Source organism: Astatotilapia calliptera, chromosome 14 (genome assembly GCF_900246225.1).
Source record: "Astatotilapia calliptera chromosome 14, fAstCal1.2, whole genome shotgun sequence".
NCBI lineage: Eukaryota > Metazoa > Chordata > Actinopteri > Cichliformes > Cichlidae > Astatotilapia > Astatotilapia calliptera.
The window spans coordinates 16,180,016-16,198,143 of NC_039315.1; the positions used below are offsets into that span (position 1 = coordinate 16,180,016).

The window sequence follows — 18,128 nt, forward strand, 5'->3', positions numbered from 1 at the left end:
CATTCTTATTACACATTGGCATGCTAACCAGTGATGTTTATTGTCTAAACTTTATACTTAGCAGGCATGAAGGTGTACAAAGTAAGCATGCCTCTGAGGTCAGGTGCTCCCTGTAGACCAGGGATGTCAAACTCACTTTATGTCACAGCCTACAGGCAGTGGGCCGGACCAGTTAAAGGTCCGAAGTTTAACTAAACATTTAAAATATTTAAGATAATATAAGCCAAAGAAGTGCAGTTTCAATAGAACATCTCAGTTTTTCTTCACGATAAAGAATTGCTGCTGTCATAAATGAAAGAAATTTGTCAGCACAAAAACTTAAATGGGCAGCACGGTGGCACAGTGGTTGGCACAGTGGTTAGCACTGTTGCCACACAGCAAGAAGGTCCTGAGTTCAATTCCACCATCAGGCCGGGGTCTTTCTGTGTGGAGTTTGCACATCTCTGTTGCTTGTGGGGCTCGCACACAAGAATTTCACTCGCATGTGCTGTGCCAGTGTGCCTGCACATGTGATGTGACAATAAAAGTGATTTGATTTGATTTTTGATTTGTTCTCCCCGTGTTTGCGTGGGTTCTCTCCGGGTACTCCGGCTTCTTCCCACTGTCCAAAGACATGCAGCTTGTGGGGATAGGTTAATTGGTTAATCCAAATTGCCACTAGGTGTGAATGTGAGTGCTGTTGTCTTTCCCGTGTGTTGGCCCTGCGACAGACTGGCGACCTGTCCAGGGTGTACCCCGCCTCTCGCCCTATGACAGCTGGGATAGGCTCCAGCGCCCCCCGCGACCCTGAAAAGAATAAGCGGACGCGAATGGATGAATGGAAAAAATTAAATGTGTAAAATTACAGAGTTAAAGTTCTGGTAGCTCATGGCCCAGACTATCATTTCTAGAGTAGATGGGAACTTTTCTTTTATTTAAATGTTTATCTACTACTTAATTACTTTGACGTTGTGTATGAATGGCAATGGATGAGCTCATTATCAGTAGGAAAAGCTACACAACCAGGAAAATACAACAATACAATAAAAGTCCAAAATCTTCACTCTCCTTCAGTTATTCCAAAGACATCCAATGGCCCAGATTGGAGTCTTTGCCTGGCCAATTCTTGCCCCCAGGCCTTATGTTTAACACCCCTGCTCTAGACATTTTAAAAACCATGATAGACAAAATAGGACAGCTGAGGAAAGGTGAAACTGTGCTGGAATGAAAGGTTTTAAATCTTTTGTGATAAACATGCCTAACCCTGTCTGGGTTTCCTTATCTAACCACTGAGCAGGTGTTTGACTTTAGAGGCTGACTGTTTTCCACTGCGATTGCTGCTTGCCTAAACTCTAGTAGCATTAAAAAAAAAAAGGTTAATAATGATGCCCTAACCCTAACTTATTAACTGCAGACTTTTCAGTTAATAATAAATTGAGGAGGTTGCATTTTAAGTTTGGCATATCCTATCAGCGTCATTCGCTGGAGTGAGCTGTGTTTTCATGTGGCTCACATGTTTGATCAGTCAGCCATGACCAGAGAACCGAATGTAAACACACAGCAATGTCAAATATAATCGCCTAAGACCGGCAGCTTTGTCATTATTTGGGTCAGTTAGGAATTTGAAAACATTATCTATGTCAAAATGAATTAACGTTGCATAAAAACCCATAACAGCACCGTCTGCCGAGGCACTTACCAGTAGTCGTGTACGGGCTAGTCTGGCTGGATCTGGTATCAAGTTTCTTGACCCATCTCTGGTGGAGAGTTAAGGAAAAAATGATTACGATGAAAATGGATCAGCTATTATTTATTATTATTGCATTAATCAGATAGTTGTTTTTGGCTTTCAAATGTAAAAAAGTGTGCAAAACCTGAAATCCTTAGAATTTGAGAAGTGGACACCAGCTCTTTGTTGTTTAATCTAATAATAATCCTGAAAGATGTTTTTCTTATCAGTCAACTAAAACAATAATCTTAAGTGTCTCAGATTGTTGTTGTTGTTGTTGGCGTGTTTCTTTTGGCCTGTTCGTGCTTTTGACAAACTGATATAGTTAATCTCCGTCAGAGATGAATAAATATGGGTGGTCAGAGCTTGAAAATGAAGGCAGCTGAACTTTTTTTGGTTTGTGGAGATGTTTGGCCTCTCATCCGAGAGGCTCTTTCAGTTCTTACACAATGACGTATTTCAACCCCCTCTCAGGTGACTCACATGAGTCATAGCCTCACATGATGGCGGGGTAGTGTCTCATAGAGGTTTCACCTATGGACACTGGCCTTTGGTTCATGTGAGGACTCACATGGTCAGTAGTGGGTCACCTCCAAAGGGGTGGTCTCTACTCCAGTTGTTTTAAAGCTGAAGAGGCCTCTTGGATAAGAGGGGACGTGTCTTCACAAAGACTAGTTTGACCCGAATCACTGAGAACCAGCACAGACATAGTGCTGGATGTTGTTTAGATGCTAAAAATCTGACATTTTAGCCTGTTGCTATGTGGTTGCTAGGATGTATAATTCAGTTGTTCTGTATATACGTGAGCCGTTATTGATGTGAAGACAATAAGAAAACTATAAGAAGCTTTTATTTTATTTTCAGATGTTGTAGTTGCATAAATGCAAAACATAAGTCTTTTCAGCCCATTGCTAGAAGTTTGCGAGGCAACATGTATATCCAGTATAAATATGAACCTTTCGGGACCTAAGATTGTACCCGTGTGCCACGTTTGGTTGCTCAACCCCTGATCATGATAGGGCGGCCGAAGACTCAAACAAACAAACAGAGATTTATGTTATTATAATAAGATTTCAGCTAAGTTCCTCTTAATTTTTAGTAATTTGTCCTCATCTCCATATATTTTAAAGTTTTTCAGTGTTCTCAACATACCCAGCTGACAAAAACAAAAACAGATAATGGTATGGAAAAAGAAACTAGTTTTTTTCACAGCCATTATTGGTATTGCGAGTTCTGTCTTTAGCAGTTTTAATTTTCCAAGCTTAGTGCATTTCTAGTTCCTCAAGTCTATTTATAGATTAGGAAAATGTTTAAAAAGTGATGAAGTAATAAAAATAACCAGTAGTAGTAGCACTTCCTAAATTCTAGTTTTAAATTTAGTTGGGCGATCCAGCCCTGCTGACGCAGAACGACACAGTTCAAACCACGCGCTCACGTGTGTGCACACACCCTTCACATTTGTCTATATGGGATTTCCAGATCATTGCCCCTGACCTTAAGTAGGCCACAAGGCTGTGCAGCTGATTGTGTGTAAATCTGCCACTGTCCTTTGATCATGGCTGGTGGGAATATGGGGGAGAGGGGTAAGGACAGGTGGGATGCAGACGTGCGGGGGGGGGGGGGGTATGAAAGTAGAAAAGCTGAGACTGTGGGAAAGAGAGGGAGAGAGGACGCTCTTACATTGATTTCTATAAGGTGAGGGGATCACAAAGTTTCCCTTTCATGTGCAAAAAATAAATATCGATCGCTTCCGCGCCTTTGGCAAACTGTCAGCAGTGACCAACTGAAAATGGGAACCAAAATAGTTTTGTCAGTCACTCGAACTCTGCCAAGTTGCTAAGAACTACAAAAAGAACAAAAAACGTAATGACGGCTCTAAAGCAGTTTCATCTGTTAACTTCTATTAACATCCAAACTGGGAAAATTATTATCAGCTGTGAACAAGCCTGAGACTTCAGAGCGGCGGTTACAGCCTTGATGACACATTAATTAAACACATGCATTTCGACGGTCCTGCTCTGCAACTCTCTGACTTGCTTTATCACTGCCATCGTATTCGCGCAGTACAAGTCATAACAGTGCAGAGTCAACAGTGCATGAAAGATAAACTGACTCATAAAATCTCACTCTTGCCCGCTCCTGGCTCTGACTCCAGCTCCGTCCCTGTCAGGTCCATCTATCTGCTGGCTGCTCTGTGTGGCAGAGACGGCACACTGCAGCACGCTTTCGCTGCCTGCATTATGACACAGCCGCAATGCCTGAGATAACCCGCTCTGGTTCGCACCACAAAACTAACCTGCACAAACTAAAGAGGAAGAGTAGCAGCAGAGGCAGTTAACCTAAGGACCAGCTTTAAAGGTGGAACTATTGTGCTTATTTTTAGCTCCACATTATTTATTCAGTTAAGTTGAATTCAGTTTTATTTATATATATATATATATATATATATATATATATATATATATATATATATATATTTTATTTATAAATCACAGCCACAGTTGCCTCAAGGCGTTTTACATTGTAAGGTAAAGCCTCTACAATAATACAGTGATCTGATGACTCCCTGTGAGCAAACACTTGGTGACAGTGGGAAGGAAAAAGTCCATTTTAACAGGAAGAAACCTCAGACAAAACCAGGCTCAGGGAGGAAGACGGGACAAAAGACACACTGTAGAGGAGGGCCAAAAATTAACAATAACTATTGATGAAATGCAAAGTGGTGTACAATTACACAGAGAGTGAAAAGAAGTGAGTGACAAAGAAACACTCAGTGCATCATGGGAAGCCCCCAGCAGCCTAGGCCTGTTGCAGGGTTACTAAGGGAGGATTCAGGCACACGTGATCCAGCCCTAACTATAAGCTCTATCAAAAATGAATGTTTTAAGCCTAATCTCAAAAATAGAGAGGGTAAATGTCTCCTGAATCCAAACTGGAAGCTGGTTCCACAGAAGATGAGCCTGAAAGCTGAAGGCTCTGCCTCCCATTCTACTTTTAAATATCCTACAAACCACAAGAAAACTACCAGTATGAACGCAAAGTGGTCTATAGGGGTGCTATGGTACTATGAGGCCTTCAATAAAAGATGGGGCCTGGTTATTTAAAACCTCGTATGTTAGGAGAAGGAGAGGTGCACTTCACTAGAGTAGCTTTGCATGATTCATAGTTCAAAACAGTCCATGTTTATTTTATACTAGGACAAGCTGCTCAGTTTATCTGAAACAAGCTGTTTTATCTTCTATCACTTGAAGCCTCAGCTATTGGCTACAAGGGATTAGTTATATGCTGACCTCATTTTCTGAATCTTTTGCATTATTTAATATCAGCATCCACCATTGTAACTGTATTTGTACGGGCAGAAAATAAGTAAAAACATGTGTGTACTTTTGGTCACTACTGCAGCTTTCATTTCATGCATTATTCATTGTGAAATGCTAAATATTTATTTATCAGAGCCTTTACTTTCAGGAAAGTGACTAATATAGAAACACAGTAATGCACATATACACAGCAGTCAGGGAAAGCTGTTGCATGCATGCATTCGTCTTGTTTCAAACTGTTTTACGTCCTGTCATTATACCAACTCAGAGCCTTCTATGCCCTTGAAAGAAGCCAAGCCCCCTTTTCAAAGTCACTTTTCTCACTTATCTCAGATAATAACCACACACTATTCGAGTTTTAAGCACAAACTGCTATGTGCACTGGTTGGCTTTTCGACAGACGGAGCCCACTTAGATTGCACAGGAAATAGTTTATTACAGGAAATGGTTTTTGACATCTGATCCAAAGAGAGGGATTGTGGGCGGGGACAAGAGCCAGCTGCACAGGTGGATCAAGATGAGGACGGTGTTTTCTCCAGACAGATCAGCTGATAAAAGCCTCTGACTGACCATCAGTCAGTCAGCCTCTTCCCACTCCGCCTTTCCTGAAACACACACAGAAACAGCTCACGGCTCACAACCTCGGCACACATTCACCGGATCTGCTGCGATTGTCATCTGGATCCAACTCTCTGCAGAGGGGGAACATGAGGCCAGCATGTTTTCTGTGTTCACGCTTTTATAAAGCCTTCCTGTGTCGTATTTGTTAGTCAGCCAGCAGGAATAATCGCCAAAAAACAGGCTTTGAAATGAGATACTGCATAAAATCTGAGCCATGGAGATATTTAAAAGTTATTTAAATGAATGTTAATTTCAACTGAGCGGTCCTATTTAATCTGTGGGTGTACTGCTAAGGCTGAACCAAATGTTGTGACTGCATGTTGCCCCTTAATTATCATGTATGAGAGCGAAGTTTGAGGGTTTGGAAAAGTTATCTTTGTGTGTTTCACACTAAAGAGAGGGGGTAAAGTGGTGAAGTGGTACTATTTAAACTACCGCACTACTAATTTAAAGCTAGAAAAATACACAGTTTCTACTTTTACAAGTGTTGCAGTTACCTCCTGTAGGATGTAACCCAATGTTTTTCTTTTTAACTTTGGACCAATTATATTTGCCTCCTCTGCTTTGGGACTTTTATAGTCTAAGGTCATCTGAAACAGGGCTTGGTTCACAATTTCAGAACACAACGGAAGGATGTTTTACATGTCTGCAACAGAAAGTATGAGTAGTTCAGAAGCAACTTTCCCACTTTAGATTGTGTCCTTAGTTTTTGGAGGCAAATGTTAAAGAGCATTTTAAAAAATCAACTTATTGTATATTAGCAAATGCGTTTATTTGGTTCCAACACCTTCATCTTACCAACCTTGGCTCAGTCCTGACTGACCTGTTGGGACTCACTGGTGTCAAGTGCAACAAGCTTACTTTATGCCTTTAGTATGTGGCATGTATGTACACTATTTTTAATATGCGTCTGTTTGTATGTTGTAGTCCTCAAAGCCCAAAGTTAGCATCCCTTTATCAGCCATTGTGGAGGTGCGGACCACCATGCCGCTGGAGATGCCTGACAAGGACAACACGTTTGTTCTTAAGGTAGGAAATACACAAATATTTAACATCAATAACACTGAAAAACCCTACATATGAAACAGAACTTAAAAAACGTCTGGTATGCAAATCAAGTACACCATGACTTTGCTGAAGTCAAGTTCCACTTCACCTGTTTTTTGGTGGGGTTTTCTTTTCTTGCTTTGACGTGGTGCACTGAACACAGCTCGGTGTATGACTGCAGTTTTTGGCTGCTTCCACAGGTGGAAAACGGGGGAGAATACATCCTGGAAACCATCGACTCGCTGCAGAAAAACTCGTGGGTTGCTGACATCCAGGACTGCATAGACCCCGGGTAAACCACCAGATAAATATTTGCTGTTGACTGAAGATGGAAAGAAGGAGAGAGGGACGGAAGCGGGTGCGGAGGAAAGAGTGGACGGGAAAAGGGGGAGGAGGGTGAACACACACAGTCATTAATCATCCAATTACTAGAGTTTTTGACAACTTTCTTGAGCATAAACATGGGCGAGCTTGCACCGCGGACATTCCTGCCCAGTTTCTTGGACGAGTGGACATTTGTCAGTGCAGCTCAGGACATAAACAGAAAGGTCGCTTGTGTAGGTGCTTGTAGGATTTGTGTAGAGTCGTCTGTTAGGACTCACTGATGTTTGTTTGCTCATGTGTGTGGATGTGTATACGTTCCTGCGGTTCTTCTGACCCAACTGCTTGTGTACAGTGACAGCGGCGATGACATCGAGTTGGCGTCCTGTCCTCATGGTCAGGCCTCCAAAGAGTGCTCCATGGTGGCCTCTTGCAGCTGCGAGCTGCTTTCTGAGGGTGAGCGTAGAGACTTGTTTTTAGTCTCCGATGCAGCACCGTGTAACATAACGTGAACATGTTTTGACACTGACCAATACAATAATGTATAAAAACATGTTTAGGAGTGTACCGTGCTCCCGAGAGATCGTGCTCTACAGCAGCAGAGCATTACAGCACCTCCTCAGTCCGTTGCAGGGAACCTCCTTTTACCCAGCACCCATCTCACATGCCTTTAGAGCGCTTCCTCCAATCCCCAGAGGCCCAGGGCTCCAACTCCTCTGCAGGTAATGATGAATTCATTTTATTTTCCTTACAGGGTGATCCAAGCAGGTTTACGAGAAAATAAACATGAGAAAATTACAGATGGGGAAAAATAAACCGTGGTTTCTCCTGTGATGCTGCTTAGGTGGCAGTGAAGGATCAAAAGACTCAGATGGAGATGCCAGTTTGGCAGGTTACCCGTGGTTCCATGGCACGCTGTCCCGCGTACGTGCAGCTCAGCTGGTGCTTGCCGGTGGGGCGAGAAGCCACGGGCTGTTTGTGATTCGTCAAAGCGAGACGCGTCCGGGCGAGTACGTCCTCACCTTCAACTTCCAGGGCAAAGCCAAGGTGAGATGATTAGATGGACGATCTGCAATGTCATGTGACTGAAACTTGCACATTGGAAATGATTTCAGTTTTATCTGGTGAGCTGGAAAAAATAAATGTTTATTTTTTATTTTCGTTAATTAAAAAAAATTGGCAGCTTTAACTAAATGACATACATATTGTTTTGTTCTGTGAATTCTGGGGACTGCAGTTGCTCAGGCTCTGGAAAAGCTGCAGTAATGTCAATGTTTTATGTTCTCTTATGTAACATGATCCCTGCACATCACATCCTGCCAGCCGGCAGTGCTGAGGAAGTTTCAGCTGCCACCTCTTCCTCTGGTGTCAGCCTTGGGCGGTCTGCCACAGCAATAAGTCTCTCAAATAATGTCCTGACCTCTATCTTGGTCTGGTTTGTCTGATTGTTTCTGATGCTCACTGTGTCTCGCACTTTGCTTTGTCTCTCGTTTTTCTCCTCTTCTTTCTCTACTTCCTCTCTCTACTTGTTAATGCCCCCCACCCTCCACCTTTCCACTCTTCCTACCAGCACTTGCGTCTGTCAGTTAATGAGAATGGGCAGTGCCACGTCCACCACCTCTGGTTCCACACCGTATCGGACATGCTGCGACACTTCCACGCCCACCCCATCCCTCTTGAATCTGGAGGCTCAGCTGACATCACATTACGCTCCTATGTACAAGTGCAGCGGAGCTCAAACACAGGTAATCAGTGCAGTAACTTACAACACATGTTGTGTACACTCGACGTTTACTTTATTTTGGTATACCTTCTATTACTAGTACTTTCCCATGATTTGAGTCTCAGCACTCAGATATGGTCTTCTGCATTCCTTAGTTGTAAAAAGTGGTTATTTAAGTAACTGTTGCCTTCCTATCAGCGAAAAGCAGTCTGACCACTCTCCTCTGATCGCTGACATCACTCACTGGATTTTGTATGTTTCTTTGTAAACCTAGAGATGGTTGTGGGAAAATATTCCAGTAGATCTGGAGTTTCTGAAATAATGAGGCCAGCCCATCTGGCAGCAACACTGTGCCATGCTCAAAGTCACTTAAATCACCTTTCTTCCCCTTTCTGATGCTCAGTTTGGACTTCAGCTGGTGATCTCAGCCGTGCCATCTCTACATGCCTAAATGCACTGAGTAGCTGCCATGTAATCAGGCAACTGGATATTTTCATTAATGAGCAGTTGAACAGATGTACCTAATAAAGTGGCAAATATAATTTTAGCTGCTAATTTGCTGAATTTTTACTCACAAACCTAATAATCATTAACACTAATGATTATTAGGTTGTTATGAACTCAAACTCAGACTCCACGTAAGGTTTCCTGTGGAGCTTTGGACCTGTTTATATCTCACTGTTTATCACATGAACCCTGCAAACTAGTTCAGGCGAGCAACTTGAGCTCCACTGCATCATATACACGTAACATATTATACTATTTATGCTACAGAATTTCCCATCTGCTCACTGCTGCCTTGCTTTTCTGCCAGCTGTTTCAACCCGTTCACCATCCAGCTGTCGGCTCTAGGAAGGATTCACTCACCAGTTTTATACGTAGAATATTTGTGGAAATCGATAAGCTTGGACCTAAACTCTTAACTGTAATAAATCTGTAACTGTAAAGTGTAACGTCAAACCAGTGGCGTCATTACTCCACAGATCTGATGTAGGTAATATAACTGGATACACTGCAATGCACCAGCAAAGGCAGAGAATTCGAAAACTGCAAGCTGGTAAACACAGATGTAAACAATACTGGATTTAAAAGACCCACCCCCACCTTCTGCCCTCCACTCTCCTGGCATGGGATAAATGCCCTCCTGTACAGGAGAGTGAGGGGGCGATTATACCGCAGGAGTTTTGCATGCAGGCCGAGACTCCGGCTCCTAGCCACTCTGGTGGTCACAAAGAAGTCCTCTGTTTCCTCAAATGCTGCACACACTCACGCACTCATTGACAGACACACGCACACACACACACACAGTGAGGGTTTGATTCAGGGTGTAAAAGACTTTATTGATACGCTGGTCAGGCGTGTCTTTGGCAACAGTGTTGTCGGTGTTATTGCCCTCTGAGAGAAAGGATAATAAAGGAGGTTCGCACCGCCTGTGTTTACACACTGCTCTGTGAAGAAGCTTTTTACAAGCAACTCTCTTAATGGAAGCCAGCAAACAAATAGCAGTAGCAGAGAATATTCTGTATAATTAATATGTCCTCTATTAAAAGGATCCCTTTCTTCTCCCCACAATCTCCTACAGATGTGACCTCGCCTCCAGTCCTTACTCCATCCAGGGATGCAATGTGCCGAACAGATTCAGCCCAGCCAGCTCTTCACCTTCCTGGAATCGCAGCACCTACGGGGCCTCCATCTGATGCCCCACTTTCCTCAAGCACCTCCTCCTCACCCACCGCCCTTCCCTCCCTCTCCCGCAGCGACCCAGGTACTGGAGGAGGAGTAGGTGGAGGCTTGCAGAGCCGGAGCAATAGCTCTGAACGTCTGCTGGAGGCCTCTAGTGGTACATCTGATGACTATCATGATGCTGATGGGACTCGCAGGGCCCGAGCTGTGGAGAACCAGTACTCTTTCTACTAAATGACCCAGGCCAGGTCCAGAAAGTTGGAAGCTACATTGGGCTCTCCTCTGCTGATGATGAAAATGGTCCAAATCACTGGATCACTAAGCGTCCAGTTTGTCGGTTTTTATTTCAAGGCAATTTCCTGTTCCTCTGATTTGACAAGGGATGGGATGATAATGATCCTTAGCAGCGTGGCCATGCTCATAAAAACCCTCCGCCTCTGTGGATTTCTCTGTGGATGCCGGTTAATGGGAAACAGTGAGGGCTACAGGTAGGAAAGGATGGGTTAAGGTTGAGAAGAAGCTGTTTAAAAAAAACAGAAAAAGGCTGTGGTGAATGTAATCGTAGGTGGAGAAAGCAAGAGGAAGTCATCCAGTAGAGTCATATGGCTTTGATTCATCTCTACTGACCACTTCCCGTTCACCCTTACCCATAGTTCCCTGGGAGCAGAGCCCGTGTCACCACCCTGCTGAAGGCTTGCGAGTTTAAAATGACCCCGAAGAAACAGCCCCTCCCTTATGAGCTCTGTTAATGTTTGTAAAGCTGCTTTGAGCCCGTCCCGGATATCCTCACTTTCCCTGTGGGCTTTCCCTACAGAGTCCTGCCCTGGGTCTTTGCTCTCCACTAACATAAGTACAGCAATCATGGGTGTGTTAGTGTTAGCTCGGAGATGTTTTTTCCCAAACATGTACAGCCTAAAGGGTCTTAGTGCCTGACAATTATCTGACATACCGAACCTGCATACCTGCATACTGAGAGCATTTTCTTCTACACAGACACACACGGTCATATGTTGTGTTACAAATCAGTTTAAAGCTGTTTAAATGGAACATGAACAATAGAAGTCTGCACGAACAGGGAAGCGTGGCTCCAATTTTGTCGTCCTACTGGGGTATTTCTATGAGTGTGTGGTGGTGTAGTAGAGTGCAAATATTTTTCGATGATCGGTGTGCTACAGTAGTGTTTCTGAAACATGGTTTTCGGGGTCCCTCCATCTGGTGACGGTTCTGTATTCACGCTCAGCATATGAATAACCTGTAGATTAGATATCCTGTTTATATAGATCACATTAAAGTAATGCCTTGAAAATATAATTATACCAAATCCAGCATTTATCGGAGGGACTTGGGACATGTTGTTTTGAATGGTAGCAGTATTGTACACTGTATATGTGGCCTGCAGGTGAGCTTTTGGGTGTGACCTGGAATGACACAGCTAGTTAAATAAAGGGTACTACATGGCCATGCTTGAATGGACAGATATGGCATCACTGCTTTAATTTGTGCCGACATGGGAATAAGCTTTATGCAGAAAATTATTCAAGAAAAACATCATTTTCACAAAAGGAAAAGTGTGACATTTTTGGAAATATTGCTAATAACTAATTAGTGTAATACAACCAGAGCCCCGTCACTTCCTATCACTGCCTCTGTTATACTTACATTGGAGAGTGAAAAGCAGCAAAGCGTTCAATGAATGGGACAGAACAGAGCTAAACATTAGCAGAACTTATTTGGACCTGCGCCGGATCATTTCAATTTTCGGAAAATTACTGTCAGTCATTTTGATTTTCTTACAGTGGAACAGATTTTGCTCGTTGCAAGCTAGAGCCACACGGGATTTATGACAGGACATCCTCCCTCGGAGGCGTGTTTCCAAAGCTGTGACTCGGACTGACATTAGCACTGTAGTCAGACTAAAACAGAAACTCGCCTGAGTGTAAAAAGCAGTCGGTTATTGTGGTAAGTGGTGACTGTTGTCAGGTGATTGCTGGTAGAAATCGCACGGTGCTTATTTGATGTCTAGAAACCAGACTTGTCACTAGGTGACCCTCTGGAAAGTAAAAACTGAACTATATCTATGGTGTCAGACACTTTTTTCAAAAACATGGTCAAAATTTGAAATGCTTTTTGGCCACATGAATGTTACAGCTACCACAGGACCAAAGTTGATTCTGGGCTATCTTGCAAGTGCCCCGTAGTTCAGGAAGTTCTGTTTCCTGTGAAGCCACGCTGCCAACAGGTAGCTAATTTAAATCAAAGACTGGAAACACAGGGAGCAGTTTTCCTGGCCAAGACTCGCTTGTGTAACATGTACAACAATATGTTCTGATTGCATGCTGGACTAATTTTTGGCTGGAGCTACTTTCCAAGCAACCTGCAAGCTCGCCCAAACAGAGCACATACTTGCAGTTTGGGATTTGTGCTAAATAAAGGAGACATAAATGAGCCTCGGAGAAGCTCATAGATGGATATTGTCACCTCTAATGGAGTCAGCCTATCTTAGCTGAACCCTCTTTACCTACAGTCTTAAAACTGGGGCAGGCAACATGATTTTGGCACCAGTGAGCAATAATCCAAGAAAACTATGATTGGATTCCTGCATCTCTCATGGCTTTGTTTTGAAGGTTTAAAAACTCTAACCTGTGGTAGGGAGACTTTGTCCAATCACAGGTATTTTCAGGCCAGATTAACTGTGCAGTATAGAGAATTTTAAGTCCATCTGGAAAGTGTTGGCATAGTAGATTAAGCAGAACCCTTCAAAGTACGTGCATATGCTAGTGCTCATCAGATGAAAGGCTCTTAGATTACAGAGGGCAGATGAGGAGTTTTTTCCTTCTAGATTTCTGCCTGTTACGCTCTTATTCTAATGAATAATCTAAAAGATAAATTTGGCAACTGCAGCTTCACATTTCCTGTCAGTCATCTCAGCAATCTCTTGGCAAGGCAGTGAACAAGCATATTTCCTAACATGTCAGTCTTTTTTTTTTCTTTCTCCTTAAAGCATAAAAAACAGACAGTGCAACAGCCAAGCGAGCAGCTGTTTGTAACAGGTGGCACATATGCAACACTTTTCTTCAGTTGTAATAAACATATCAAGCGTTAACTGCCCCTTCAAGCGCGGCCATGTAGCCTCACAGGTGATTGCAGTCGAGGAGCGGACGGAGCGGTTCATGTGCCAATTTGAATCCTATTTTTGAGACATATTTATTCCTCAGCCGTTGTAAAATTACATTTTTCCTATTGAGTCTTACTTATGTACAATTGATTGATTCTTCTTGTTTGTTTGCAAGAAAGCCATCTCACATATCGCAGATTACTCATCGTCTCCCTTTTATTTTCTTAACACTCCTACAGCCGAGTTTTTCTGTTGTCTGGCTGAGTTTTGAAGAGTCTGTGCAATTTTGTACAAAGTGATGTACTTGACATACTACTTTATATTTCTGTGAATAAAATGTGAACAAACTTTTGCACGCTTTCTCCAGTTATTCCCGCTGAGACGTCACAGGTCAAAAGTTCAGGCAGGTAACAGACTTGAGAGTTTCAACAAACATATTCTCATAAAGTGCCGAAAGTAGCACAGAGACAAAAAGAGACCTACTTATGAGTCTGTGTTAACAGAGGTATGAAAACTCATATGTACCGTGGGTTTGCTCGCTGTTTGTGTGTTTATATTTAACGCAACCACCCACCTTTATTCTATAATTAAGCTCTACGGCTGACATAAAATGACCTGCCATACTTTCATGCTCCCCACGTAGACTCATCAGGGTGGCCAGTGATCTCAATTTAAAAAGCCACAGTTTACAAATGTTTGACTTATGCTAGACAACAAGTTAAAGACATGAGTCAATATTTGTAGTGCTTTTATGTCTTTAATATGTTACAGCTTGCATGCATTCATACTCACACAAAGAGCCTCTGGGAGCCTGTCAGGCCTCCAGCTGTAACCTAGTGATCATTTCGTTGTGCTCAGATGCCCTCTACAGGTCAGCTCTTGTAACATTGGGGGGGACAAACACGGGTGCTCTGTGCACATAGTATTTAAGTAGTAATTATTTTCCTGCAAACACCAATGCAGTATCATATAATGCATTTTTTATTATTAATTTCTATTCATGAGGACATGATACAGTTATCTCACAAGGAAAAAGAAATCTGGATTCAGCAATTTCCTAATGTTGTAAACCTGCTCAACATTTGGCAATAAACCCCTTTCTGATTCTGATTCTGAAACTAAAACGTAATCGCTTCTAAGCTGGGCTGAATCCTCGGCTCAGGTAATTATTAGGTAACTGCAGCGCTTTCAACTCACAGCGAGAATACAAGAAGGGTTTGAGTTCTTTGGCCGGGGACTTTATCTCTGTACCTTTATAGGTTCTCTCCCTTTACACATGCATGTTAGAGTAACGTGTAATTCTAAATTGGTCATAGGTGTGAATGTGAATATGAGTGCTTGTCTCTCTGTGTTAGCCCTCCGTGTTGTTGTCCTCTGCTTCTGGCAGCTGGAACAGACTCTGCCCTGATGCTGAATCAGTTAGGAAGAAAAGGGATGCACTGCACAGTTTTGTATTTTTCGTACTGGAGCTTTCCTCACACATAATAATCGACTTTAAATTTAAATTTTACAATACATAAACATATTTACACTGAAATACATGGAAGGAGGTGCAAGTATGTAATGCAACTAATACCAGCTTAATCTTATATGGAAACTTGTTTTTGCCACTGAAAAGTCTAAATAAGTAACAAGATTGTAATTTTAAATTTTGACTTATGTATGGCAAAAAATATATATTTGGTACCAAATCTTTTTTTTCCCCAGTGGGACAAAAAAAAAAAATCCATAATCTTCAAATTTTACTAAAGTGATTTTTCCACATTACAGAGCTGGAGTATAAGGAAGGCCAAAAGAATTGTGCATTATACAGGAAGGACAAGTTGAATGATCTTCTTCCTTTTGCAGAAGTTTGATAGACAGAAATCAACCTGAACCACCAAAAGCTGTCTGACTTCAGCCTGCTACTACAGAAAATAGTATAGGTGCTAGAAAGACTAACCCAAGTCTATGCCAGGTACATGGTTTGCAACATGTTTCTACACCTATTTCATAGATGCACAGAAAAGAAAAAGGGTCCAAAGAAGTCAAAGCTCCAGCAACATTTGCAGTATAAAGAACAGCTTTGTGATTTTTACCAGCCTGCTGCCTTCATCAGGGTAATCTTAATACTACAGGTGTTGTTGGAGCTTTGACCTCTTAAGACATAAAAACATGAAATGAGGTAATGAGGACATCACCCATACACTGAGTGTATCAGGGGTGTCAAATGCAGGGCCCTGGTAACACGAACCGTTACACTACAGGACAGCAGCGACATCTTTAACTTGTTCATAAAATCCACAAACATCACTGTACATGAGTGAAAATGGGTCAAAGTTATTGTTGCTTTTGTTAGTTACAACAGCTACATGTGAAGGTTTTGTGCTTTTGCAGGTCCACTGTGGTGTTTAATGCGGGTTTCGCTCCAATCATCCGACTGTGGATCAAAATGGGCTGCCGGTGACTACAATGACTTTGACACCCCTGACTTACATTCAAGTCCCCAACCTGTGGGGTGGTTTACAGTTTCCACTGCCTTCGATCCATCGCCCTTCTACACGTGGAGAAACTGAAACATTCAGTTGTTGTCGTACAGCATCCCTGCCTGTCTCAACCAGGTTTTGCTTTCTGTAATCATTCCTCATGTTTACACTGGTCATTAAGGACGTGTTCACACCATGTGTGCATAGTGCTCACAATGAACCAATACATACAAAAAAAAGGGACATTCAGACAAATGCACAACCTGATTTTCCACTTAGCGTAGGCACAGGTTGTTGGATTTAAGCGATCCTCTTCTTAAATGAACTTTCAAAACCTTCAAAACCCAGTCTCTTTGTTTCCCTGAAAAGCAGTTCCACCCTGAGCTCAGGCAGATATAGAAATAGTGAGCTGCCAACAAAAGAGCCTGTCTTTCAAGAGGACATCCTCTTTGAAATGGGGACAGCTGAAGGCTCATTTTAGCTTCAGTTTTTTGACTGGAAGGGGAAAACTGGGGCTTTTGTCCAACATCGCTTACAATAAAAACACATCATGCGTGATTTAAAGGTCAATTCTATGTCCTGTGAACTATTAAAATGAAGCCTGGCCTCTTTTTTTGTCATCACTAAGCATGAACAGGAGGAATGACTGTAAAAAGCAAGAACTCTTTTGGTTTTTTTCAATCGAAGACTTGAGAAATGAACCCATGTTTTTAAACAATCAGTATACAGTACAGACACGGAGCCTAACAAGTTGCTGCTTGAAACAGCTTAAATAATCCGAGTGAGACGGTTTGTTTACTCCTGAAAACAACTGAACCTCTTCAGCTGTCAGCAACTGTGCAAACACTTCCCGTCTCCACCTCCTCACCCTGAGAGTCATAAAGTGCAGCCCCAGAAGCGCCTCCGGCTGCCGCTTCTATTTCAAGGCCCGTTGACATTGATAATAATTAGCCCTGCCATGGCCAGCAGCATTACCACAGCCACCTCCATCATTTTCTTCTGCCTCCACCTGCTATGATGCTTCTTCAGCTCCTCCTCCATCCGCTGCTTCCTGGCTCTCTGGTCCTTCTCTCTCTGCAGCTGCTCCCCGTAGTGAGCCTGATAAAAGGCATCAAAATCAAATATGGGCCTCCCTCCAGGTTGGGAGAACTGTCTGGCTCTCTGCTGAGGTTTTTGTTGGGAGCCCGTGGATCTGCTGGAAGCCTCCTTGCTGGAGGGTCTGCCTGCATTTTGGATGTCTGCCCGGCTCAGGATGCCGCGGTCGTACTTCCTCCTCAGGCTGATGTTTCCCAGCACGGTGTAAGCCTCGCTGATATCAGAGAAGCGCTGGGTGGCCTCCTTGCTCCCGGGGTTCTTGTCAGGGTGGTAGATGAAGGATTGCTTGTAGTAAGCCGTCTTGATCTGAGACTGCGTGGCACTGAGAGACACTTTGAGGATGTCATAATAGGCAGTCCTGCTCCTGTGCAGCAGAGGAGCGTCTTCTGACCTCCAGCTGTAGCTTCTAGCTGCTGTGAAACTTGACTTCAGGGCGTCATGGAGCAGATTCAGACCGTGTCCACTTCCCAGCCTGTCTGATCCAGGATCTGCCAAGATGAAGGTAAGCGTGCAGAGAGCTCGGCGCTGTTGGGGGGACCTGAAGGCGTCAGGGTGGATGGAGACAGCTGCTGTCGTCCACAGTCTCATCCTGCAAAGCAGCAGCTTCTTCTGGAGGAAAAGAGCAGCTTTATGAGCTCGCAGGCTCCCCGTGTTTTCTAAAAATTCGGTGAAACCGGAGGCAGCCGCACTCTCCAACACCTGACTCCCGCTTTCCTTCACTGTGGAAACTTTCTCTGACCTGAGAAGTGTTTCTGTGCTTTCTGAAGCTGACTGGACTGATTTCTCTGTAACCCGACCGGAAACGAAGGCATGGTTTGTTATAAGACACCCGGGACTTCCTCCGGGGCACACGGCTCGACTCTGGCTGGTTTTGAGAGCAGACAGCCGGTAAACTCCGTTCCCCAGCCTTTGACCGACCTCTGCCATTTTACCGAGCAGGGGCCGGAAAACAGCTGCAGCATCCGGCGCGTGAGAGAAAGAGGACCCAATCAGAGTCAATGTTTACAGGAAGTAGTCAAACACAACCGAC

At 43.3% G+C, this 18,128-nt stretch overlaps 2 protein-coding genes across 3 annotated transcripts in view; one reads left to right on the forward strand and one right to left on the reverse strand.

The window, feature by feature from the left end:
- The window catches only part of sh2b2 (SH2B adaptor protein 2), a 29,462-nt gene extending 15,573 nt beyond the window's left edge, over positions 1-13,889 (forward strand). For both annotated transcript variants that reach the window (XM_026192323.1, XM_026192322.1), the window contains exons 3-9: positions 6,577-6,678; positions 6,897-6,988; positions 7,373-7,473; positions 7,578-7,739; positions 7,862-8,064; positions 8,588-8,762; positions 10,323-13,889. In XM_026192323.1, the coding sequence (XP_026048108.1) occupies positions 6,577-6,678; positions 6,897-6,988; positions 7,373-7,473; positions 7,578-7,739; positions 7,862-8,064; positions 8,588-8,762; positions 10,323-10,657 (1,170 nt within the window). In that variant the 3' untranslated portion in view covers positions 10,658-13,889. The remainder of the gene's footprint in view (positions 1-6,576; positions 6,679-6,896; positions 6,989-7,372; positions 7,474-7,577; positions 7,740-7,861; positions 8,065-8,587; positions 8,763-10,322) is intronic.
- Positions 13,890-15,267: 1,378 nt separating this feature from the next.
- On the reverse strand, positions 15,268-18,056 carry dnajc30b (DnaJ (Hsp40) homolog, subfamily C, member 30b). Its single transcript, XM_026193599.1, has one exon. It carries the CDS (start codon positions 18,023-18,025, stop codon positions 16,925-16,927), a length of 1,101 nt encoding a protein of 366 aa, XP_026049384.1. The 5' UTR covers positions 18,026-18,056; the 3' UTR covers positions 15,268-16,924.
- Between the last annotated feature and the right edge of the window lie 72 nt (positions 18,057-18,128).

Bases quoted from the DNA above. Each gene is read 5' to 3' on its own strand.
- dnajc30b (XM_026193599.1), bottom strand. From the start codon at position 18,025: ATGGCAGAGGTCGGTCAAAGGCTGGGGAACGGAGTTTACCGGCTGTCT.